We start from the raw sequence: 26,072 nt of genomic DNA, 5'->3' as shown, positions 1-26,072 counted from the left end.
GAATTTATCTTCCTTCTATGGTCACAAAATACAATGGTAAAGGTTGCTAAACAAGCACAAAAAGTTCTTCTACTGTGTTTGCTAACTCGTGTATGAAAGAGAAGTGAAAAGCTGCACAGTATTAACAAAAAGGAAAACTTCAGGCAAATAAAGCACAAAACCAGTTATTCATGTCTAAGTTTAAACACATCACCATGTATAAGACATCTGTGTATCATATTTTCAGTTCTTCATGACTTCACCGTTACTGATCTCATGTAGTTTTATTGCCAAGCACTTTCAGGTTTTAGAAGCAGATTTATTGTGGGGTAAAGACGGATTTATCCTAATAAGTCATTGCTTTGTCCAAACTCTATCTTGTCACGATGTGCCTCAAAACAGTCGTGGAAGTATTCAAATGATTCTTCTCTATTTGTTTATACAAATAGGATTATTGTGTATAAGGAAATTTCTGTGTTAAGTCACTGAAAACCTGTCCCTTTTTATTTTAAAGAAACCTTGATGTAGCCTCTCTCTGCAAGAACATTCTCACTCAGTTATCAACAACAGCAGTTCTTTTTTGCAAGATTTTTTGAGACTCAGGATAACCAATACAAGAAAGGTTATGTTGCTCCAAAGAGCAGCTCTATAAACTAATACACAACAGGACAATGACTAATCTTTATAAAACCTTGCCAGTCATTTCCAAGCTCTAAAAGCTCCTGTTTTGCTCATCACAAACTGGAAATAAGTCCTGTAAATTCATAAGAGTTCCTCTGAGATTTTTTCCCCAGGAGCAAGAGATCCGAGAGGCTGAATCCACTTGCCTTTCTAAATTACTCCCTGTGAAATTACTACTAGTCAACAATACTATAATGCATCACATTTATAAATATTACAATAGAAATGATAGTTCATCAAAGCAGAACATTTCTAACTAAATATGTTTTCTTTCCTCCATACTTGGGGGAGGGGGAAGGTATTTCAGTGAAGAAAAAAAGTTATTTCTCAGTGAGTATTTTCAGCTTGCATTTCTTTTGAGATAGTTATGACAGGCTAAAATAAGGATGGGCTTTGAGTCAACCTTGGGGAACAGAACGTTCTTTGAAAGAGAAGGAAGGTGCTATGGGTGTGCAGATTTTAAAATGAATGTGTAGAGTTACAATTTTTTTCCCTGTTTGTTTTGCCTATAGCTAATACCTTTTGTGAGAAGAAATACAAAGCAGGAAAACCAAAAACTTTTGCCTTTAGCTCTTCTGCTTTAACTGTTGCCAAGATACCAGAGCTTTACATAGCTTTCTGATTCTCCCAAGAGGCAAAAACCAGATTTTTCCTTAAAAACAGCAGTGCACCAACTAAGCACTAAACTCCAATATACTGAACACTATATCAGACTTTTATTAAATTTCAAATAGTGACCCAAGCCTTTACTAATATTCAAATACTTTAAAAGCAGAAGATTATATTTCAACCATTTCTTCTGGAACAAATCAGTAGCTTCTCTTTTTGGAATTCTTAAAACCTGGACTGTTTTAAATGTCTCTCATTCACAGGAGGATCTTTGTATCTTTCTTTGATATGATTCTGTATTTCCTTTTATAAATATAATGCTCTCTTTTATAGTCCCTATGATGCTCTATTAAACCCAAAGATTAGCTAGTTTCACAGTGCAGTTATGCCCTGTACCTTAATGCTAAATGGCAAGGGACAGAGATGCCCCAGAAGTGTCTGCGAGTGTTTCAGACATCCAGGAGTATCTTGCTTTACTGCACAAGATGGCATCTCTCAGAGGTCCTGAATCATGTACCAGTCCCATGCAGTAATGTCAAATACCCTGCAGTTCCCAAAATGCCCATATTCAAACCTTTCAAACACCTGGCTGTTATTCACATTTTTTTTTCTCTGCTCCTTATACATCCACTAAATACCAGTCCATCAGGATTTCTGCTGAATTACTACATGTGACTAAGTTGTCCAATTGCTTAGAATTCTAATTAATTTTCTGTATGTCCCTCCTACTTCATCTCTCTGCTTAAGTCTTCCAGATCCTGGTGATTTACTGGGAAAACTCAGTGAAGGAAGATTCCAAGGTAGGGCCCAATTCTACATTTTTTTTTAAAAAACTTTATTTTATTACATAAATCCAACTGAACACTTGAATTCTTAGCATGAGAAGCATAAATAAAGGACTTTAGGATAACTCAGTTTGGAAGAGACCTCAGCATGTCTCTCCAACATTCTGCTCAATGTGGGGTTAGCTAGCAGGGGATCAGACCAGGTTGTCAGGGTTTTATCCAGCTGAACCTTTAAAACCACCAAGGATACAAGCAAGGCGAGACTCTGACTGAATTCCACCCTGGCATCTGAGACAGAAACTGTTAGCAAGTCCCTGCTTTGAGGGCTGATGCACAATTACTAAGTGGAATACCATTGTCCAGATTCCCTTCCTCTTCCACCTTTAAAAATGATAAAGACATTTTATGAGAACCAAACAGAAATGAACTCTGGATTATTTTTATTTCAAATAGATTGACAGGAGTTTTAGCGGCTAGAGAAATTTGAAAATTCTCCCCCAAATATTAAAAACCTCTGTTTCCCAGTTCAAATGAAATAGAACTACTGAACTAAAATTCTCTGATCTTTCAGAATGGCAGCAATATCAAGCTTTGGTGACCTTCATTTTTAGTAGAATAGTTGGCCTCAAATCAGAAAACAAACATGGACCCAACACCAGCTGGACTAAATCTAAACTTGCAGTGTTCATAATGAGACTGACATTTTTACATGTACAATTGTTTTATCTTTTCTATTTCCATGTGGTCCAGCTCTTTCTTCCTCGTAGAAGCTCTCATGGCAGTTCAGCAATACTGTTCTGCTCTTTCTTATCTCAGCTATAATTACTTTGCTTGGATAATACCTTTTACCAGACAAATTGTTACGGCTGTTGACAGGATACACAAACAGCTCTGAAAGACAACACACCAAGTTATTTGTGCATCTTACAGGGAAAGTATAATACTGGAAAGCCTAAATTGAGTCCTTCATGGATTTTGTTTTGGGATTAAGGTGCCTTGTTGCACTTCATCAGGTTAGTGCTCTTTCCATATCCTTCCTTGGGTGACTGCAATAGATGCTATCAGAATTGAGTGGCCTTCCTGCCCGCAGGAACATTTAGTAGCCCGTTCTCACCTTAGACTCATCATTATCAAAATAACTTCCTCACCAGAACAATTATTTTCCCATTTTCCAACAATATAATTGAAGTGAGTTACTGCAGTAATTATTAAATTAAGGTTGTCGTTCCATGGGGTACTTTAAGATTATACCCAAAAAGGTCTCCAAAATTCCACTTTTAAGAGGCAGTAATTGTAGCTTTTCTTACTTACTTTTTTAACAATTTAGGGAAGCGATTTGGGTTTAAAATAACCTGTTTGTTTGTTTGTTTGTTTTTACATTTGTTTTTGGAAAGTTATTTTTATCCCAGCCAAGTTCCTGGATCTGGTTGAATGTGAAGTCTCGCAAGTTTGAAAAGTGTAATTGCTAGGGCAGCTGCAGAGAGGAAAGCAACAGCAAAGGGTGAATGAAGAACAGGAACTGCTCAAGCTAACACTGCCACTATAAGCATCCACTGACCTACAATCTCAAATGCAGAAAAGCCAAGGAGAGATTTATTATACAAATTGAAAATTAAAGTTTTGGTAAAAAGTAGAAAAGAAATACTCCTTGTGTACACAGCAAGAGGCAAAAAAAAAGGGGGGGGGGAAGGGCTTTTTGAATAAATAAAAGAAATGAAGAAATTTAAGAAACATTTTTCAAATGTTTCAGACATTGCTCTAGCTCTCCAAAATAATTAACACTCTCTAAGTAAAACAAAATTAAAATGATATTTTGAGTAATTTTCAGAGCACATTTTGGAGTTGTCACAAGATCCACACAATGCTACCTTTTGCCATTAAGTCCTAGTCAGAAAAAGATATAAATCACACCCCTCCTAAAGGCAATGAGAGGAGTACAAACAATTCCACTGAACTTGGATTAGATGAAAACAGGAGACTCAGTACAATGGCAAGAAGAAAATGATTTAAAGAAAAGCAAGATGAAATAAAAGCTCTGAAAATAAGCCTTAAAGAGAAGGAGCACATTTATAAAGACATCTTGCCTGTGTTTTTCCTGACACCAAATTCCCAAAACAAGAGTCCACCACAGAAGATGACATGAATCTTGCAGTGAACATTCGGGATGCTGATGACCATAGTTTCTGGTATGATCACCTGTCACACAGGCTTCCATCCTGCTAGTCATCCAAGTGTGGAGTTAAAGGAGAGAAAGTCTACTGAGACTTTTATATTACATTATAAATATGTAATACGTATACATAAAAGTTGTAACGTTTATGTTATAATTTCATACTCATAACTTTATACTTCATTCAATGAAAAACAAAACCAGCTCCTTTTCCCTCACAAACACACCTCATCTCGTAAGCTGTTATTCTTTTTCTCCAAATTAAACTCCCCTCTCCTTGATCCAGAAACACCTGTCAAATGATCACAAATGAAGCAGTTTAAGGGACTTTTAAGGTACATTCTTTAGCCTCTTAATAACTTCTGGCGTTGGCCAGTTCTACCTCGCATGCTCCTGAGAAAGCAGAAGCCGTATCTGCCACATGTGCAAGGAGTCCACAGGGACATGCTTTCTTGCTTGCACAGCACTGCACAGAGCCACTCTTACCAACAGCAGCTTTTAAAGTCGTGTTATTTCTCATTTGACCCACAGCAGCTCTGTCAGGTAGATCCTTTTTTTTCTTCTCATTGCTTTGACAGCCTGTTTCATTTACTGTAGTTTTTTTGGATTAGCATGAAACAAGCAAGGCTGGTAGACTAATAGGAACCACATGGGTTCTATATTTATTTCTGTAGCTGCTCTGCCTTCTAACAATGTGCCATTTCTAAATCCCAATGTGTCAGGAATGAGGCAGTGCCCCTATCAGTGTGCAGCCGTTGCACACTTGAAAACCATTTTGTTCTCCTACTTTTTCTCCTACTCCACGTTCAACACCCAGCAGTACTGGCAAACCACAATCATTTTATAGCAGTATGACAAGAAGCCCTGCAAAACCAGAGCTAGGGTCTGTTTCTATTTCTGGCAGGAAGGACACTTTGCTTAGGATACAGTCACCTTTGCTGCATATTCCACACACTTTGGGGACTTGTGCATAATCACAAGAGAGCATCATCTGCATCTTTACTTTTGCCAAGTTGCCTAATGTACTGAGAAAGCGGCTTCTCAGATTAAATTATGACTGGGACTGTGTCCTTCCTTGCCTGTCGCTACCTCTGCTTTCCTGGCCATGCTTCTGCTTCCATGCCTTAAAGTACCTGCTCTCTAGGCAGGCATTCGCTTTGTTTTAAGCCAATTGTAAGCCTATACTGCTAGCTTCTTGTTATAAAGTCTGAAATGATGAAAATCATTTCTGATTGATGAAAATCATCACTGAAATGATGTCCTGGTTCAGGCAGGCACCAACAGGAACCAAAGGTTCTCAGACACTACCAGAAAATAAGCCCTTACAAAATAAGATTTTAATTTCCTGAAAGAGGAGGAGGGATTATAAAAACTTACCTGAAGTGACCTGCATGAACCCTGACACTGAGTAATCATTAGGATTTTCCTTTTAATTTCAGGGACTATAAACAACCTGGAGGCAGGAGTAGCTTCCACAGTAGCATTTGTCCATGTGCTGTTATCCAGATGATGCCATTTCATTTTGAATAAATGCCATTCCTCTGAGTTCCGTGCATGTATCCAATGAATGCGGAATTCAATTCACCCAGGGACAAAGGGGGAAATCAGATGTATCCTATAAAAACACAAGGATGATTGTAACTGTAATGGTTTCAGTGCAAGGACTCTGGAGGCCCTAGTTATATGTTGGCAGTATAACCATGCCCTGGCATGTCTGGCATTTTAAACACTGAGAGGAATAAATTGATGAGTCTGTCTCAACCTCTTTTACCTCTGGTAAAGTTCTCTTACAGATAAGTCTCTTCTTTCATTTATCTGAAAGCCTAAGAAGCAATAATTTATGTACAAATATTTCATTAAGCAAACAAAAATAGTAATAAAAATATTATTATTATTATTAAAAAAGTTGTTCTCTACTACTTATGCTGATACAGTTAAATAAGATCTAGAGCAACTAAGAGCTCCCAAACACGTGTGTGGATATGTCTTGCTGCTGAACAAAGAAGTCTTTGAACAGGGCATCAGGGTTTCTGATGAGGGGAAAGCTTAGTTCTATTTTTCACGGGTTGAGGGGGAGGAGTCCAAATATTTCTTAAATTAAATGGAATTAAACGTGAAGGATTTAAATCTGAAGGATTTGAAGAGAATTAAATCTTCCTATCGCCAGCAGCAGTTTATTGGCTCCTCACATTAGCTCCATGACCCAAAGCATGACACTGGCTAATTATTGCTGCCAGGAGAAAAATCTATATAAATGTACTTAACTGTATCCAAGAAGATATACACTTTTCTCTGCACAATCCTACTATACATGATCACAGTAAGTGGATGCCCGGAGGTCCTTGCACTGCACTCTGTGGCTCTGTGTGGGCAGGCACAATTTTAAACTCCTCCAAGCAGCTTCTGCAGCCCTCCCATGCTCTGCTGAGACATTTACCAACAGACTGCATCAGCTGAGGAGTTCTGGGGCCCCAACATGCAAGGAGAGGTGCTGAAGACCCCAGGCATGATCACTGCTACATCCTACACACATATTCGGGTTTTGTGAGAAAATATGTTTCTTTCCTCATTCAAATTTCTTAGTCAGAAATACGTAACCCAGCAGCACTTCCAGATTCACAGAAGGGTTGAGACTGGAAGGGAACTCTGGAGATCATATAGTCCAAACCCCTGCTCATGCAGGGACACCTAGAGCACGGAGCACAGGGTCACATGAAGGCAGCTTTGGAAGAGCTCCAGAGAAGGAGACTCCACAGCCTCCCTGGGCAGCCTGTTCCAGGGCTCTGTCAGCCTCACAGTCAACATTTTCTTCATATCCAGGAGATGCTTCCTGGGCTTCAGTTTATGCCTGTTGCCTTCTGTCTTGCTGCTGGACAGCGCTGACAAGAGTGTCCCCAGTGACAGACACTCATGCTTCTCCAGCCACAGCCATGCTGCAGCTCCTATGCCGCTCAGGGAGCCTCCAACAGGATATCCCCATGTGCCTCTGCAGCCGCTCATGGCCGATGCTTTTCCTTAAATCCACCTGTGCCAGGTGCCACACGCTCCCTGGCCACTGGTGGATGCGTCACACCAGCCGGAGCCGGCTGCAACTGGCTGCAACCAGCACAGGGCAGCTCATGGCGGCCTCCCACACAAGGCACCACGCACCTCCTGCCACCCACGCTCTGCCTTTTATGCCCTACATTAGGACATAAAGTATTTTAGAACTAGAAAAAAAAGAGGATGACTGCTAAAGTTTTGCTGGCCTGGTGAAGGAGGAGGTAACTAATCAGAGGAGAAGTGATTGCCAGGGAATTCAGTCTGCAACGGAATTGCCTCTCATTCAGAAGCAGTCCTGATGGATTGCCATGGCTGGGCGGTATCTAAATAAAAATGTCACTGACTCTTCTTAGGAGCCTGGTTTTAATGTTAGGCCTGCCTAGCACAGCACAGAAAGTGCTTACAGAGCATAGGTAAACGGGTCACCAACACTCCCTTTTCTATATCATGTCTGCATAAATCGTAATTTATTCCATAAACACATGGTTTATACGAGTTTGCTGTGATGCTGAGAACGCACCAGGCATAACATTTATATACACTGTGTGACGTGCTCAGGGAATACTCCTTAGTGCACTCTGCCTTATTCACAGGCACATTTCTGCCAGTTTTCTGCCAGTTTTTCTAGAGAAAAACTAGAGCTAAGAGCAAGGCAGAAAGTCTTGGGATCACCATCACTGGACCAGCTCTCATCCTGACTGCAGCCCTGTACACTCCTCATATATTATAGAAATATATATATAAATATTCTAAAGCATTGTCTTTCTGGGGTTTTCTGTTCCAAAACAATAATCCAAAATTGATGAATTGTAGGAAAAAAAAATCCATAAAAAAAATCCATGGCTATTTGCTGAACTGTTTTCTGTGTCTGGCTATTGTTTTTCTACTAGTCACAATTATGAGGAAAAGACATAGAAATTGCCAACTATTTCATGATCTTTATGACTGCTCTGTGAATTACTAATGGTGGCTTATTAAATATGTACATAAGTCTAACCCCAAAGCATAAAGCAATTTTAAGCCTTGCTGCTAATTCATAGCTTGCTAGCAGCAGAATAAACAACTTCTGTTAATTGCATTCCCTACAGAACTTTTGTTCTCAGATGTCCTTTTTTTTGATGCTCTGTCAGTATATTGCTTCCTATGTGTATTTACAGCAAAAAGGGCCAGCAGACACAGAGAATTTAAACAGCTATTTGCAGATTGATCCACATCTGGAGGATAATAAAGGATAAGAAGGTGATAAGATACTTCCTATATGAGCTCATCAGAGATAAAGCAGAGGCAATCAATGAGGCATACCTGTGTCCGGTGAGACTTTTGGTATAGTTCTGTGTTCCAGTGTGCTGAAATATGAAGTAAAATCACAGAAAAAAAAAAAAAAAAAAAAGAAAAAGCAATAGTTGCAGCTGGTAGACCTGGAAGAGTACAAAGGCAAGATCCATATCCAAGACACTTACAACCTAGACTAGTTACTCAGAACTGGAAGATGAACAGAAGATATAATAGGAAGATGAAAAGAGACTATACATTAGATTATTGCCAGTGTTAAACAGCAAGCACTGAAGGTGGTATTTGCTTCCCACCTAGAACAATAGACCTAAAAGTTTCAGTCACTAGTGTCACCAAAACCACAGGTCATTGGAGGGGCTGCTACAATGCGTAATGCTGCATGACACATGGGCTTCATCAACCTGTTCTCCAGATGCTTGTTGAAAAAATTTCAGAAATCAAAGGGGCATGGTATCTCAAGGCGAGGTGGTTCTAATGGTGATAATATGAAAAAAGAGGGAGGAAAGACGATAGAGAGCGGAAATTATTTCTGCTTTAACGGGATAGGCTTGAAATGTTTTATTTACAAAAGACTGAACTTGGAAAATGAGAATATTTTGATTGCTGCCCAGTTTATACAAATACTGTGCTCTGGCTGATCAAATTATGAAGAACCATTGCTGATATTTTGTGCTTTTTATTTAATTTTTGAGCTGGCTTATCTGTCCTTATTTTTAGTCCCACTCATCCTTTTTATTCAGTTGACCTATGCTGCCTGAGACATATGTTATAAATTCTGTAGAACAGGTACAGCGTCCTCTTTAATTGCCTTTATTGCTCTTAGTGCAAAGTGATCTTGATCTTTGCCTTACATTCCCAAGCACTACATGCTTAATGAGTAATAAATACCCAAAATATGACCATCATTTATTAGGAATTCTGCATCCAACAACCGAATCTCTGTTTACATACCCAGCATGGACTTGTCTCAACAGAAAATGTGGTAATCAGAATACAAATGAGAATTTCATCCTTCCAGGAATAACAGATATGTCCCCTTTTACTGCCAGTTAACCAGCTGGATCAGACAAATGTCTTAATTGAAAATACATCTGAAAGACTTCAAATCAAAGCATAATATAAACAATAATATTTTAACAATGTGAAACAAAAAAGGCAAACATTCTCTCAGACCAAAGAACTGTATACACAGAGCTGTAAGACAAGCTTGCACTTGTATTTGTACTTGTACTTGATGTGCGCTTGTACTTTCAGCACACATCACCTCAGAAACTGCAGCGACGACCACAGTTAACCTTTTAAAGACAACATCCTGAAGCTGGACACTCAGCTTCTGTTTTACCTTAACAGCACTTAAGCACATACCTAACATTTGTGCCCTTATGTAGCTTCCTGAAAGATGCTAAGATGTTCTGATCCGTATGGCAATTTACAGTATAGCACCAGGTATTCAGATTGTATTCGCACTGATAAATTATCTCACTGCAACCTGACTGCAAGAGGTCCTTGCCTACGTGATGGCCACCATCCTTACTAATCCACTCCCTATGAATTTTGTGAAAAAATAAGTGCCCTTACCAAGGCTGTACCATTCATTTTCTCTGTGACTTGCTTCAAGAAAGAGATGTGATGCAGATACAGACAGGTGATTTCAATGAGACATCAAGAAAGCCTGCAAATTGCAAGCAAAGCAAGCTTGCAAGAAAGCCTGCAAATTGCAAAAGCCAGCTTGCAAATCAGGTTCTTGCTTCTGCAGCATCTTCAGCAAATACAGATTCTTGCTTCTCAGTGCAAACTAGAGCTGTAAACTGAATGACTTTTGATAGCCATGGTATTTTGGAAAAAAAAAAAGGTAGTGCTGTATGAGGAGGAAATAGCACTGAATTCTGTCAAATCCTTCCTTTACAAGACAGAATGTGAAATGCTGCAAACCTGTCACTTTACAAGTAGCAACAGAGGCTCAAAGGTTACAGAATACCTTTAGGAGGTTATGATTGTTGATATACAAAGGTGAGAAAATAGTCATCCACCTCTTCAAAGATGAAGAACCAACTATTTGATTCTAGGGAATAAAGACCAATAAATGTTCTCTCTTCCAGTTTCAGTTTTGCTTAATATAGACAGTGTCTGTTGTTTCTTCAGCCCTCAGTTTCACCCCCTTGAGTTTGGCCCACCCAGCCCATAACAGTTCACTCTTAATTCTCTGTATATAGAATCTTTTCTATTCTATATACAGAATTCTCTGTATATAGAAGTATAAAGAATCTCTATGAGAGGGCAAGACATGGAATTGCAAATCTGTTCCAAGTCACACTTTTTGTGTGAACTTTTCTTACTATATCTTCTGCAGCAATCAGCCAAATGTAGCAATGTCATTTCATCTTTTGTTTTTTTCTCTGCACAGAAATGGTTTCCATTGCAACAGAAAATATTACTCAACTTTACAACGTTATGACCACCCAGGAGCTCAAAACGAATCTGGCAGATTTCCATAATGCTTCAGGAGTGTATCACACAAATGGATCTGGATGCCTAGATTCAGATGCATGGGACTGGCTCTACACATTTCAGCCTGGATTCCTCTGGTTTATATTTATTCTGGGAGCGATAGAAAACGGATTTGTCCTCAGCGTCCTGTGTTTCCACAAGAGTCGCTGCACAGTGGCTGAAATTTACTTAGCAAACATGGCTCTCGCTGACCTAATGTTAGTCTGTGTTTTGCCTTTCTGGGCCATTAATATTTCTAATAAGTTTGAATGGCCTTTTGGCCTATTCCTCTGTAAAGCCGTCAACTCAATTAGCTACATGAACTTTTATTCTAGCATTTATTTTCTGACATTAGTTAGCATCGACCGCTATCTGGCCTTGGTGAAAACCATGTCTCTTGGACGGATGCGACGAACCGCCTGCGCCAAGTGGAATAGCTTCATAGTCTGGATGTGTGCATTGCTCATATGTTCTCCTACAATAATGTTCCGGAAACTGCAGTATTTCAAAGAATACAATATCACAGCCTGTTCTCTTGACTATCCAACCACCTACTGGCACCCTGTAAACAACTGCTTGCTTAATATTGTGGGTTTTGTGATCCCACTCTCTGTAGTTGCCTATTGCACCACTGAAATCATCAAAGCCTTACGAACTAATGAGTTACAGAAACTCAAGCTAATCCAGACAGAGAGGAGAGCCACTGTGCTGGTCCTTGCTGTGCTTTTTCTGTTTATTATTTGCTGGCTTCCATTCCAGATCAGCACACTAATCGACACGGTCTCTTATCTAGCAAAGACTTTTGAATGCCTTGAAGACATCAATGAAATAGTGACCCAGATAGCTACATACTGTGCCTTTAGCAACAGCTGCTTGAACCCAGTCCTGTACGTTATTGTAGGGAAGCACTTCCAGAAGAAGGCTGTGGAATTCTATAAGGGCTTGTTCCCAAAGAGATGCAGAAAATCAGAGTCTGTGAAGATGGAAAATTCCATGGACACTTTAAGAACTTCTATTTCCAGTGAATGCCCAAGGAAAAAGTCTGTTATCCCATTACCACGATAGTACACTTTGTTCTTTACAGAGAAAAAGATAAAACTTCTAACATGTGAGCCTCTACTAATACCCATGTGCAAAATGTGCATAAATGTGTGGCAACATTCATCATTTTGGGGGAACTAATAGTTGGATCTTAATGCGAACTCCAGTTAGATACCTGTTTCTAATGCTGTTGCACATTTGTCCTGGTCACAACATACATTGTGGTGGATTTACATTTTATGACTGATTTATATTAGCTGGCATCATTGTTTGAAATGTTTGTATTTCTAATGAATGTGTTTGGATGTACATAGAGTTCTGAAGAGAGGCCCAGGATAGAAACTACTGTCTGGATTGTGTGACTACTTATGGTACCCATAGAGTTTGTTTGACTACATAGGAGAGAATAATATTTAAATAAGTTTCTCGAAATCTTGTAGGAGTTTTATTCAAGCTGATTTTTAGGAGTTGCCATCTTCCATGTCCCTTCCTTCCTCTGCTCTGTCATCCAGAACAATTTTATTTGATTGACAAACTGAGCCTTTTTGCAACTACTCTGTGTCTGCAAGCAGAGGGTTATTTACGCATGGAATATAACTTAGTAAAAGTAGTGGAAGGAAGGGTGCAGGCAGCTCCCTGAAGCTGTTTTTCTTTGTAGCAAGAGAGTGTTTCCTCCTTCTGCAAAGTTCCTGCACTTCCTTTGGGTGAGTGAATGTTGCTTACACTCATACATGCGCTTCACCTCAGAGACTGATTCTTTTAATAGTCATCAACGACAGTTAATGTTTGTGATGCTACTTATTGGAAACATAAATACTCAGCACAACTGGTATAATCTCACAGTAAGAAGAAAATGAGTACATGAAGGAAAGCATCTATCACCCTTAGAAATACAACAGAAGATAATAGTTTTACATTGTTCAGAGTATGTAAGTGCAGCCTCTTTACACTCTCTTATCAACTCTGTTTTCTCTGTAGTGATATTAATTTGAGTGATATTATAAAATACCTCTTCCTAAATTAACCTGGATTTATAATCTATTTATTTCTACAGAGAAGACTGATAGTGAATCAAATTATCAATGTGTATTTTTACCCGTAGGACCCTTGTTCTAAACCTGGCTTGGAGATAAACTAACAAGTACTGAAATTGCCTTTCCTTTCTTTTCAAGGCACTGAAAGCTAGAGACGCAAAATTCCCTAGAGAAACACAGTTTGACAGCATAATTAAAATATGACAGCTACTATCAGTGGTCTTTATCCATCAGAGCTTGAATGGAACAGTGAATTTATGGTAAAGTTGTATTAAACCTTAAAATATTTAAACAAAGAGAATACTCAACAAGTATGAAAATTTACTATGAAAACTACAGGATTTAGATGATTGTAGATAATTTATAGTCAATTTCTATAGATTTTTTAAACCATCTAATATAATTCTGTCATAAATACTTTTTGTTCATTCTGTATATTTTCCAAAATACTTAAAATACATCACAGCTTTCTCTTACCTCCAGTGTTACCAATATTGCCTTATACATGAACATGTTGTTTGCTCAACCTTTGAATGAAAGGAATTGCATATGGCAGTTATTTGGACAATGAAAAAGATGTTGAGTTTTTGGTACTGAGCAGTAAAATATTTAAGTGTTATGACATATCACAAGTATGACATTAATTTAAATCATGTAAATATATAAAGACATGTTATTTTGCTATGTGGTAAGTATTTACAATAGAAAATAAACAATTTTGACCAATGAAAGCTGTTGGTATTTCTTCTTTAGCATGTATCCTTTCACTTTGGAATGACTGAACCAAGATGCAACTGGTGTAGGTAATTTCTTTCCTGTTGTACCTGTTACTGTTCAGGCAATTGACCTGAAAAAACAGAATTGTGTTTGGTGTGGACTGGGCAATCTTGCTGTTACTTAGTCAGGAGGTCCATGGACAAGTCAGAAAGATTGTGGGTTTCTGGGATATACTGCCACCTTCCATATTTTTCTGTTTCTGCCTCCATAGAATGTACTTAATAGGGCTTGATTATTACTGCACTGTGGTGCCGCCAGGATCGGTTCATTAGGAATGAATTCAGAAAATATGAATAAATGTGGATGTTGGCTGCTCTTAGAGATTTATGTGTATGCAAGGCTGAATTCCAGACATCTTATTGCTCAAATGGGTTTTTTATAAAAAAAAAAAAAAAAAAAAAAAAAAAAGGCAAAGAAATAAACTAGCGTAAGCAAAGAGGAAGATAGGGAAAGTCTGTGACGAAAATCTGTTGCACTGCACTTAACTAAGTGAGTCATAGTGTGGGCTGTGATATTAAGAAATTGATCCTGTCTTGGTTATTGAGATTTCTCAGGACAGATGCAGGTCAAAAAATAACATGGTACGTGTCATCATCAAAAAAAGATTTGCAATATTTTCAGAAGTCTAAAAATAAAACATAAACATTTTTCATTTGAGAGGTATTTTTCATAATGCTTTGGTTATTTAATAAAATAAATATATGTTGAAAGAATTTGAAATATTGTGTAATTCAATTTTTTTAAAGAATACATACATTTTAAATATTCAAATCAGTCTTTTAGAGTTTTATCAGAAGTGAAGGTGTTCCATCAAAACAACATTTCAAGATCAAATGCTAACAGTATTGACCTAACTCAGAATCTTTTCAAAAAAAAAAAAAAAAAAAAAGCTTGGGATAAAAGTATTTATCCTGCTGATATTGAAGTTCATAATAAGGTATCAGAGTGAAGTCAAGCGTGGTTTTTCATTTCAACTCACTCGTTAGGCAAAAATGGGCACTGTGAAATGAGAATTCAGAGAGGTAGTGCATTCATTGACTGAGTATCCGACGAGAAGAATGCTTTAATGTAAGTAAATTACATTCTAGGCCCTCAATAATTTCTTTATCAAACAGATGAGAAGTCCTAAAGTTTACACATATCTACTTAGGAGAGATTTGGATTTCAAAATCTGAGAGACAGCAGCCAACACTGTGAAATAGTGAGGAGTAATGTAAAGAGACACGTACACAGGAGAGCAGCAGCAGAGAGTACACAGGAGGGTGCAAAGGACATCAGTTTTCAAAGCTGGTGGAAAGGCTGTTTTAATGGGTCTAAGTTTCAGCAGCCCTTCCCAAATACCTATTTTGAAACAGGAATTTTGAGCAGAAAGCTAGTTCAAAGTTTGGCTTTGTGTGCATAGGCACTGGGAGGCTGTTCAGAGCTGTGTGAATTCATCAGTGCTGCAGATGTTAGTTAACCACACAAAGGAACTTAGAACTGCCAAGGACCTGTCCTGGAGACCTTTAATTAATGGCCGTGTGACGGGGACTGATAATGGTATATGGTTTATATAACTTCACTTCAAGAGTGAAATATTTCACGTGCTTTGGAAATTACTACAGCTGACGTTTGTAAAAGTAAGAAAAAAAAGACTGTTCTGAGGCTTTCTTCCAAAATAAAACATCATGCATGGCTAAGAAAACACCCAGACAGCTCTCAGAAAGTTGATCCTCAGGATGTGCATTTAATTCCATCACTAACTACTGCTTTGCTGTTTACCAGCTGTTTCTAAATTTAAATTTTCACCTAACCTCTGGGAAGGACAAAGAATAGGTATGTCTATCTGTTTTTAATATCTTACCTTTGTTAGAAGTATTTTGCATGCTTTCTGTATAAAAAGAAAACCTTTTGTGTTCTCAGTTCTCATATGCACAGTTTCTATGCACAGAATTTCTCTTTTACTGTGCAATTGACTTTGAAGCTTAGGATTCATTTTATGTGCAAAATTATCACTGCATTATATTATTGATTAAACATTGATATGATTAAGCTATGGTTCAATTTATTTCTGTATATTTCTGTATTATTTTTTAAAAAATGTAATCAGACCAGCCTATTCAAATATATCATATTTGAATCATCTGATTACAAAACTTTATTTTTCAAGGTGATTTTTGCTTTTAAGATTGTTCCCAGAGCTCAGATTGTATTTACTTAGTGTTTCTAAAACACCTAGTCCTATTTGGGAATTATGCATTAATAGTACTAATGGTAATAGACTTATTCTACATGCAAACTTATCAGAATTGAATTCAAAGTAGGCATAAGAAGCATCATTATTAAAAAAAAAAAAAAAAAAAAAAGACTAGCATATGCTAAGTACATCAGCTGAAAACTATTCAAGTCGCTAATTGTCCATTAGCACTAAATACTTAAAAATACTTACCAAAGAAAATGATCTTTGGAGAATAAAGGAGCTAAGCTATTGAGTACTCATTGCATTGGCTGCCAAGGAGACATCTGGAGCACTAAGTTTAAAAATTATTGTGGCTTGTGGTACTTCTAGGACGCTGGCTAATACACTTTTGAAAAGGCTTTTCCAATAGCAGAAACTCTCTAGAAACTTTCAATTACTAAGTGACTGGGAAGTCAGAATTACCAAGAGTTAAAATCTAAATTGCACTGGAGACAAATGTTCCTGAAGATTTTAGGTTAGACCATGGTGAATGCATTTGTGCCTCCAGCACACAGACCACATAAGGTGTACAAAGCGACTGGCACAATCTGGAAATGGACAAGGATCATAATCTCCCATATTTAATAAAATAAAAGTTTTATATATATATATATTTATTTATTTATTTATATATTTAAAAGCTTCACTAGTACATTTCCTCTGCATTATTTCTGCTATATAACATTAGGAGAGATTTTCTTCCACTGCTGTCACACCTTTGCTGACCTCCCACCATGGCAAGGGGTTCCTGCCTTCTCACAAATGGCATCTCTGAGGCTGATCAGAGATTTTCTTTTTCTCCTCCGCAGTTTTAGATCCTCCGTGTTTCTCTTAGATTCCATGAGGCCCTCAATGAACTAGATAATATTCAAACTGTTGACAGGGAACATGTTAAAAGCCAAAAAGCTTTTTAAACTTGAACTGTAACCCAGTTCCTGACACGGCAGGCAGCTTGAGTTTATAAATTCAGCTAAAACTTTGCTCCTCACTGAATTCTACAATGATGGAAAAGTTCTGTGTATTCGTTACCAAACTGCATAAAGTGGAATAATCCTGCTTTCTCTAATTCTTAAGAGATCTCACAAAGTTAAGTACCTTACCTTGGGGACTGGAAGCTACTCAGACACAGGTATCACTAATGCAGCATGTAGAAGTTAAAGGGATAAAAAGCCACCCTAAATGTTTTCTTCAGAAATTTTATCTTGGGTTGCCTCCATGGTGGAAAAATACAGGAGCTGAAAGAACGGATTTAAATAGCTGTAGCAGGAAGTTAACATTCAGGCTGACTGATTACAACACGCTGCTTTTTCCAAGTGCGTTTGTTTTTATGATCAACATGCTGCACTTGCATATGAAACACTGAAATGCTAAATGTCACCATGGGATCTGTAATGTCTTGCCTGCCATAACAGGTCTAAGACTAGAAAGAACTGTAAAAGCCTAGATCCAGGTACTGTGGCCATGCATGAGAGTACCAGGAGACTAAAGTCACACTAGGAAGCAACTCGCTGGTAACTGAATGGAATTTTGCAAGGGAGTAAGCTTACCAATGCTTTCATTATGCACAAGTTCACACTTAGCCACCTGATAGAAAAAAAGATATTGCCATTGCTAATGAAGGCCTAAATGCTGCGGAGTATGGGGCTGCCTGTCCATCTGAACTGGGATGAACAAGAGCTTCCTCCCTACAGACGGGAGACACCTCGTGTGAATTGAGATCTGCAAAAGCCTTCCTTCCAGCTTAGTTTTGGCTTAATTTTAGGAGTCACAGGCAGAAGAGTGTTTTATTTCTGCAACAAATGACATCTGAGGGCAATGAGCTGTCTAATCTAACAGTAACTTTGAAGCCAAAGTTTGGGAAAAGAGGAACTGACAGAGAGCAATAGAATGTGAAGTTAACCAAACAAATGATGCATACACAGAGTGAGCAGCACTCCCATCCATAGGAAAACTGGCATCATCCTGCTAGGTATACTCAGCCTAGAAAATAAGAGTAAGAGAAAGGGCAGGGAAGGTTGCTGGGCTTGCTTTGTGTGACCAGTGTGACTCCCACTGTTCTCAGGGAGCTGAAATTCCGCTATATCTGTTTCTGTCATTAGTCCGGGAGAAGAATGCAGATCTACTTATGTTGAATTGGTACTTACCTTCCTCTGTGCCACTTTAAACAATGACATCAAAGAGAGGAAATTTCAAGGGATGAAGAGGAAGTTTCATTTTTGCCAATAAAAGGAACAGTTCTGACCTTTGTAAGCCTGAATCATGGAGAGATCTAGCCTATTAAAATCGGTGAGCACTGCAAAAGGATTTCCAGACCTTAAGTGTTTGGTGATAGGATAACACTGAGAGGAGATAGTTTTTAGAATTGTACAATCTAGAATTTCTGATTTCAAAGAGGTCTCCTGTTCATTTCAGATTACAGAAAATGACTGAAAATCCTCTACTGAATGGTCCCTCCTCAATCCACAGGGAGAATGAGAGCAACTCAATTATTTGCCCAGAGCTAGAAGACTGGTGGAAAATTGTGTACTCTATACTACCCATATACATGGACATCATCTGTGTTATTGGTATGTTTGGAAATGTACTTGTTCTCCTCATATATTTGTTGTACAAGGGCTCTCTAAAGATAGCTGAAATCTACCTGATTAACTTAGCTGTTGCTGACCTTGTCTTCCTCATGTGCCTCCCCTTCTGGGCAGCGAACATCAGGAATAAATTTGACTGGCCGTTTGGCAATTTCCTTTGTCGAAGCACCAATGCAGCCATCAGCCTGAACATGTACACCAGCATCTACTTGCTCGTGGCAGTGAGCTTGGATCGCTACCTGACTTTTGTTCATACCTTGAGCAACAGAGGGATACGAAGCAAAACACTAGCTAAAGGTATCTGCTTGCTCACCTGGGTCTTTGGAATACTTGTCTGCATCCCAACCTTTGCATTCCGGACTGTGAAACACTATCCCCAGTGGAATATCTCGGCATGCACTTTAGACTTCCCCACTCCCTCCTGGATAACAGCTGAGCGTCTGGTGTTCAACATACTGGGATTTGCACTGCCAGCTACGGCAATCACCTTCCTTAATTTTTGTATCATTCACTCCCTAAGAGAAAACACAAGAGAACAAGGAGCGCTCAGAACGAGGAGCTGCAAGGACCACAGAGACACCAGGGCTACCAGGCTGATCATCATAGTGGTTCTCATGTTTCTTTTGTGCTGGACTCCTTACCATCTTTTTACATTCCTTGATATATTATTCCAGATGGAAGTGATCAAAGGCTGTGTCTGGGAAGAACTGCTCAACTTTGGCCAGCAATTTACTTCTGCCCTGGCTATCACCAACAGCTGCATTAACCCCGTGATTTATGTCTTTGTTGGGAAATATTTCAGGCAAAAAGCTTTGCAAGTTTTTTCACAATTTATTCCCTGTAGGTTTTCTTTGAGCTGGGAATCATTAAAAGAAAAGTCACCATTTCATATTTCATCTTGTTCCCAGTCAGGAGTAGCTTAATCTAATGATTCTCTGTTCAGTGTTAATTTTGATATTGCAGCTTACTTTAAATGGCATTAAAAGGAATTTAAATTACACTGATATGGCATTCAAACTAAACTAATTATTTATTCAAATATATCACTTGACTGCTTATTTGTCCTTTCGTTTGCTTTTATTTTTCCATGCTACCCATCCAAATTCATAACATGTGATACCAGAATGGCACAGCAAATGATCTAACCTCATCAATTTTCAGTGACTTGGGAAAAATATTCCTCTTTGTCAAGGTATCAGCGGTGTGGTTTATTTACAGAAATCTGTAAACCAATTAAGCATTCTGCTGGATCGTGTCTATGATCACAACTACAGAATCACTGATAGCACTATATAGAGAGTTGAGGTATATGTATTTCAGGACAAATATGAAATTAGAACAGCTCCAATTACTCTTGACAGTATTATTAATGAATTGTAGTATTACTGAAGCATATGGAATATTTGAAGAAGTGTTTCTTCATTTTAAATATTTTTGGTGCATGAATATTGTACAAGATGAAGTAACACACACACACACAGAAAGTGTGCACAGGCTGTAAAAAAGCAAATAATCCCATATCTTTCTCAAAATCTGACCATTTTGGGGGTCCAGTGAAACATTACACAAGAATTCATCAAGTAAGTATTCTTTTCATTTTCTATACATGAAAACATAAATGATGGCCATGTACACTCTATTATTTTGGTTTATTTTTCATTTAAGGCAAATCTCCCTTTTATAAAAATTGATATTCTTTGATGTTCTTATGAGTTAATAAATTGCATAATCATTTGACCATCGACTTGTTCTTTTCTGTGTGTGTTCATTTGCTCTGCTGCCTTTTTCACTTTGGGTAAAACCCCACATCATCTAAAAATATCATTCTGTGATTAGAAATCCTTACTGCTTCTAGAATATAAGCTCTGTTATTGTTAGTGGCAGTAATGCTGGGAATATAAAAATATACCACACAGGAGAGGAGGAAAATCTCTTATCTATCATAATTACAGTTGTAGAAAAGGTTTAAGATAACTGAGATCTGTTCCTGTACCAGTAAAAGTTAGTGCATATAAAGACAATATAAAATTAAAAGGGGCATATTTACAGTGTCAATTCAAAGTAAAGTTCAGTAGTAAAGTAAAATTCAAAGTAAAAATACCAGTTCACCCAGAAATATACTGAGTGCAGTAAGGGGCATATAAGCACATCATATTTGTAACGTTTATTTAATTAGTTATTATAAAGCCCATTCAGTCTTACACTATATGTAACAGTGCACTGCTATGCTCATTTTAGAATTAATCTTTTTTAATTACTAAAATTTGCTCATTCAACTCCTATTCCCGTAGGCTTGGTGTTTATCCTTAATGACTCCCATGGCATTTTTGAAGAATGGAAAACTTTTAAAGAGTTAAAAGTCTATCTTCCTACTTTGCTGGGTTGAAGGATGAGTTAAGGGATCAGGGACAAGGAATCATTCGTAAGTGTATTATTTTCACTCCTGTGCCAGCTTTTCTTTTTTTTTTTCCAAATAAATGTCAGAGCATTAGCAATCACAACACTATGTGAAGCCCAGTGAATCATCTGAGATTAGAAACTAGATTCCAGACTATTTTAGTTATTATGTTGCGCACTAGACTTTCTCACTACGTCCCCAACTAAAACCATTACCCAAAATACTCCCAAATAGAGATATATGCTGAAAAAGAGCAAAAGTTGAAATCATGAAAAAAAAAAGTATAAACAGAAATGCCATTTTCCCACCATGCAGAGGGACCTTAAAAGGGAAAAACATCTTGTCTTCTCTAATGAACTGTTGTCCATATTGACTGAATGGAGAAACACTTCTTGAATGATGGGATTCATTTAGGGCATAAGCTAACAGACACTGAAATCAAGAAAAAGCCTATCATTTACTTCTACTCACACTTCCCATGAACACGTGAGGTTCTTAGGAATAAAGCATTCTACTGCAATATCAAACTTTTGTAGAAGAGATCCCAACATACTGAAACCTTACAGGTTATAATTTAACCTACTCTCCTCATCCATCCACACTGAGCTAGTGAAGAATGTTTTATGGTTTAGTCATAAGTTCTCTAGGACAAGGACTGCCTCTGTTTAGACTATGCCTAACACTGTGCAGTCTTAGTTTACAATACAGTCGTAGTAGGAGTATAGTAATAAAATGGTGTTTAGAATTCACTGAAATACGTATCAATAAATTATATCCTGTACTTGTATTTAAAAATTTTGATAAGCTGCTTCAGCTTTATCAAATTTGAACTAAAGAGGCAGTAATCACACAGCATTCTGCTTTAAAAAACAAAGTCACTTTCATGGAAGGAGAATTGTTTGTCATTCTTGCAAGAACCATAGAAAATCAATTGGAGATTCTCAGATAGAAGAAAACAGCCTGCACTCAGTACAGACCTGCTAGAGCTTTCAGCAGCTTGATGCTTCCATCCCCACAGTGGCTCAAAACTGCCACTGTTGCCTAGGACAAGGCTGCCCAAGTACCCTGGGCACAGAGCAGCAGGACCTGTTTCACTGCCTATGAGTGGCTTTGGGCTGAAGACAGTGAGCGTCAGGCGACTTGATTGCTCATGGTCCTAGGGAGCTTGTTGGTGCCACACTGGCAGCAGCAAAGGACTCTGCTTTGTGACAAAGGAGCAAGAGACAGAAGCTGTACTGGATCTCAGGGAAAGGGGCTGTGGCTGGTATTTAAGAGCATAAGAAACGCTGGACTAGGAACTGGTAGCCAAGAAACAGAGGAAGAGCAGGGACTGGAGGGAAAGGAGAGAGTGACTACCAGTGTTTCTGCTCAGAAACTTCCCAATACAGGAGAAGGTGGCGGAGCAGAAAGGACCTCAGAAAAAGCTGAGGGAGGAGAGGAGGCGAGACCCGGCTATAACAGGATAGAGAATAGGAACTAGTGTGTGTGTAGGAGGGGAAAATGACTTTGACAGGGAACTGGGAAAGAGCTGGGACCTGCTGGGCAAGGAAGCCAAAGCAGATTGTGAAGGAGGGAAGGAGAGATAGATGCCTCATGATGGAACTTTGGAATATTTTATTCCCTGAAAAAAAATCAGAACTCATATACCAACTTCATTAAAAGAGCCTTAAGGTTGCCAAATGAAGCATTCAAGGGCCAAGTAATGTTTGACCTAAGGCTGCCCCTGCAATCTCAGTTTATCCTCCTTCATATATGAGTTATAATATAGTTTTATATGACTAAGCTTTGAATTTCCAATGTTGCAGCTTAATCACTTTTGAGGCAGTTTTGTGTGATTCCATATTATGTGGGAGAGAAATGCACTTATATAAACCAAACAGTATCCTCAAGAAACTAAACCATTTTATCTGGCACATTATTAAATGCAAATAGTAGTATTGATAAGAGCAGATCCATTTATCACATCATAAATTCTCAGAAAGAAATCTTCGAAACAATAGATAATTAACTGAAGAACTTACTGCAGTGAGATGGCGTGGAGATAAATGAGTCTAATAATCATAACTGAAAGGATTAGAAGAGATTCTAAAATAATAGCAATTAGGAATAATATTGCCGTCAGCTGAAATATAGGGCTGAATATCCACCTCTCCCTGAAGCACAGAAGGATGCCTGACAAGCAGCAGAAACTACCATTAGTCATTAGCAAAGAGGGGTCAACCAGCTTCTTCAGAGAAGTATAAGACAGTGCTTTGGGACAGAAGGAGTTTAGAAGAACTGGGGACCCAACAAAATCTTACTCCATCAACCCAGGACATATAGAGAATAGCTAGAGACATGTGCTCCAAGGCTAGACCATGCAACAATAGTTGACTTTATTCTATAGGAATTTGAAGCTTGAGGGCAAAACAAGCCCATCTGAAGAGCATGCTAGCTTATTTAGTTCACTTACTCTGCTGTTTTAGCTGATCTGTTATTGGGGTTTTCAGCAGCTGCTGCTCATTACTAAGCCTGTTACTTCAAACTTGCCTGGGAGTCAAATCCTAATCACAGTTCCCAGCCTACTGGGCTTGATGAGGTACTTCCTTGCTCTTTTCCAAGACCTAGTACAACAACTAGTTGTTGTACACACATCACAACTAGTGATGTGTGATTCCTCACAACTAGTATGCTTATTTGTGGTGGAGAATGGCTATGTAGCCAGAGTGTGACATGCCCTCTTATTATTACCTCCAGAACACACTATGTTGCAAATACACATTCATAGTGAGCAAACGAAAATGTTGGCAAATCTCTGCTCTAGGACAGGAGTGACCTCTTCCTCTTTTCTTTTCTTATTTTGTTGCTGTTGCAAAAAAAAAAAAAAAAAAAAAAAAAAAAAATGCAGTCATGCTGGATGAATTGATGAATTCACTCTGCAGCTGCTCAAAAAGCCAGAACTTGACCCTTCCGTGACTTTTACATTAATTACTATACATGTCTGCAGCAAATTAGTTGCCTCTTGGGTACAACCCATGGGCAGCAATGCCTCGTACTGCCTTTCATGAGTGGTAAGGTTCTTCTTTAGAGCCTGGTCCTCAACTTCAAGCGTAGCAGAAGAATACTGCCTGCACAGGCTGCTTTGGTTATGCTGTTGTCACCGATTAACTGCTTTGGCCCGTAATGTGTTAAATGATATAATTAAACTCTATAAACAGGAATTGTTGAAAACAAAACTTCCTTCTTTTTAAGCATATATGTATGCATCTTGCTGTAGTAAATGCTCCAGGCAGAACAGCCCAGCCTCCACTACAAGACATTGGTCCTTCAAGAATTGCAAGAAATACTGGGCCTCTGAATGAAACCTGTTGCCAGCTTTGTTTAACTCTTATCTGCTGGGTGGATACCAGCTTCCTGGTATGGATGCCAGTAATTCATAATGTGAATCACACAGAGCAAGCACATAAAATCTCTCTGACGCTGCAAGTGTTAGTCAGACAATGAGTGAAAATTCATCTGATAGGAATTAAGTCTCTACTCATATTCTTATATTTTAGGTACTGCTACAGAAAAACAGAAAGGTACTGAAAGAGTCAAAATTATTTGTGAGATTAAGTTGTGGCGTTCAACACATTTTTTCTCCCTCTGTCTTGCTTCAGACGTTTGGATCTGAAGGGCTGCAAAGCAACAATGCATCGGCTAAACACAGGGATCTGTGACTGACAGAAAACTGCTTTGTGCAGAATCATCAATGGATGGATGCAAAGTATTTATATAGGTTTGCATTTGTTAGTGAAATATTACCCAAATAATAGAAGCATTTATAAGTTTTACTGTGAAAATAATTACTTAGAACAGAGGGTCATAAAATCACTTTAAAAAAATCTTATCTGTAATCTTTCATTCTATAGCAAAAATCAGATATCCTTCAAGTATCCTGCTCTGAACAACACATGGCTTCCCTGAGAAACTGCACAGAAGTACTACTAATTATGTTGAAAAGGGAAATCCATATAGCAAGCACATAAACCAAAGGCCTGGTTTCAGTAAAATAAAACCAGATGTGTGATTTTAGACCTGCACTGTTCTTCCTGCCTTGCTCTGCCCCCTCCCAGCTCTATTTCACTTCCAGGCATTCTATGCAGCCCATCCTGTTTATTCTGATGAGATGTGAAGGGTTTGGAAGAGTTATTTTCAGATATTGTCCCAAGCTTTGGGGATATTGATGTGCAACATGATTCCTTCAAGCACTGGGTTCTATCTCTACTTTTTGCCAAATTGAAACTGTTCAATTTTATATCAGACTACGTCCCCTCATTTTAACGATGCATTTGCTTTTCTAGTGCAAAATAATTGCACCAAGTCATGTCATGGGAGAGAAACCTGGTCACAGGTGGCAGTGGCTGGCAGTGGTAGATGATGGCAGGGCTTAATGTCTTTCAGCAGGGCTCCTGATCTAGTCCCATGACCTCTCTCTTTGTCCTCATTTTTCAGGAGCATCATGCACAACCAGCCACGTTTGGCACACAACAGCCCACAGCAGGAGAGACGCTGCAGAGCACTGGGAACCAGGAGTCACCTGTACAAGACAAATGGCACAGACTGGCCAAGACATCTCATCTGCCTTTTAGCAAACATGAGAAAGAGCTTTCAGGACACCCAGAATAATTCCTTTTGTGACAGAAGTCATCTGAGAAATATCTTTTTTTGTCTAAGGTTACTGGTATATGAGGTAACATTTTCTGTACATCTAGGAGGCAGAAACAAGAGAGCAAGATGAACTTTATTTGGTGTGAAGAAAAAGGTTTAACAGTGCCAGTGCTACAAGTCCCACTTAGAGTAAGGTTAATAACATTTGCTGAACATTAGTGACAAGCTTACTGCGTAACAGTAGGCTACTATCATCTATGTCAAAACATAGGAATGCCTGTTGTCAGAAGCTGCCAGCAAAAACAACTGTTTGTCTTAGAAAAGGAGCAACAGAAGTATTCAGC

At 38.5% G+C, this 26,072-nt stretch overlaps 2 protein-coding genes across 2 annotated transcripts; both read left to right on the top strand.

The window, feature by feature from the left end:
* The first annotated feature begins 10,523 nt into the window (after positions 1-10,523).
* On the top strand, positions 10,524-12,551 carry BDKRB2 (bradykinin receptor B2). Its single transcript, XM_026050451.1, has 2 exons — positions 10,524-10,569; positions 10,964-12,551. The coding sequence occupies exon 2, from the start codon at positions 10,966-10,968 to the stop codon at positions 12,109-12,111; it is 1,146 nt and encodes a 381-aa protein (XP_025906236.1). The 5' UTR covers positions 10,524-10,569; positions 10,964-10,965; the 3' UTR covers positions 12,112-12,551.
* A 5,987-nt stretch (positions 12,552-18,538) lies between these two features.
* BDKRB1 (bradykinin receptor B1) lies at positions 18,539-25,746 on the top strand. Its single transcript, XM_026050437.1, has 3 exons — positions 18,539-19,541; positions 24,356-24,495; positions 25,573-25,746. Exons 1-3 carry the CDS (start codon positions 18,539-18,541, stop codon positions 25,744-25,746), a joined length of 1,317 nt encoding a protein of 438 aa, XP_025906222.1.
* The last annotated feature ends 326 nt before the right edge of the window (positions 25,747-26,072 follow it).

This window comes from Nothoprocta perdicaria, unplaced genomic scaffold (assembly GCF_003342845.1).
Source record: "Nothoprocta perdicaria isolate Ctin4 unplaced genomic scaffold, notPer1 scaffold_69, whole genome shotgun sequence".
NCBI classification, from domain to species: Eukaryota; Metazoa; Chordata; class Aves; order Tinamiformes; family Tinamidae; genus Nothoprocta; species Nothoprocta perdicaria.
Note: the sequence above shows the minus strand (reverse complement) of the source record. Positions and strands in the feature narration are given on the sequence as shown.

Bases quoted from the DNA above. Each gene is read 5' to 3' on its own strand.
- BDKRB2 (XM_026050451.1), top strand. From the start codon at position 10,966: ATGGTTTCCATTGCAACAGAAAATATTACTCAACTTTACAACGTTATG.
- BDKRB1 (XM_026050437.1), top strand. From the start codon at position 18,539: ATGACTGAAAATCCTCTACTGAATGGTCCCTCCTCAATCCACAGGGAG. The intron at 19,542-24,355 runs GTAGGTTTTCTT...ATCTTGCTGTAG, and splicing joins TTTTTCACAATTTATTCCCT to TAAATGCTCCAGGCAGAACA. The intron at 24,496-25,572 runs GTATGGATGCCA...CTCATTTTTCAG, and splicing joins GGGTGGATACCAGCTTCCTG to GAGCATCATGCACAACCAGC.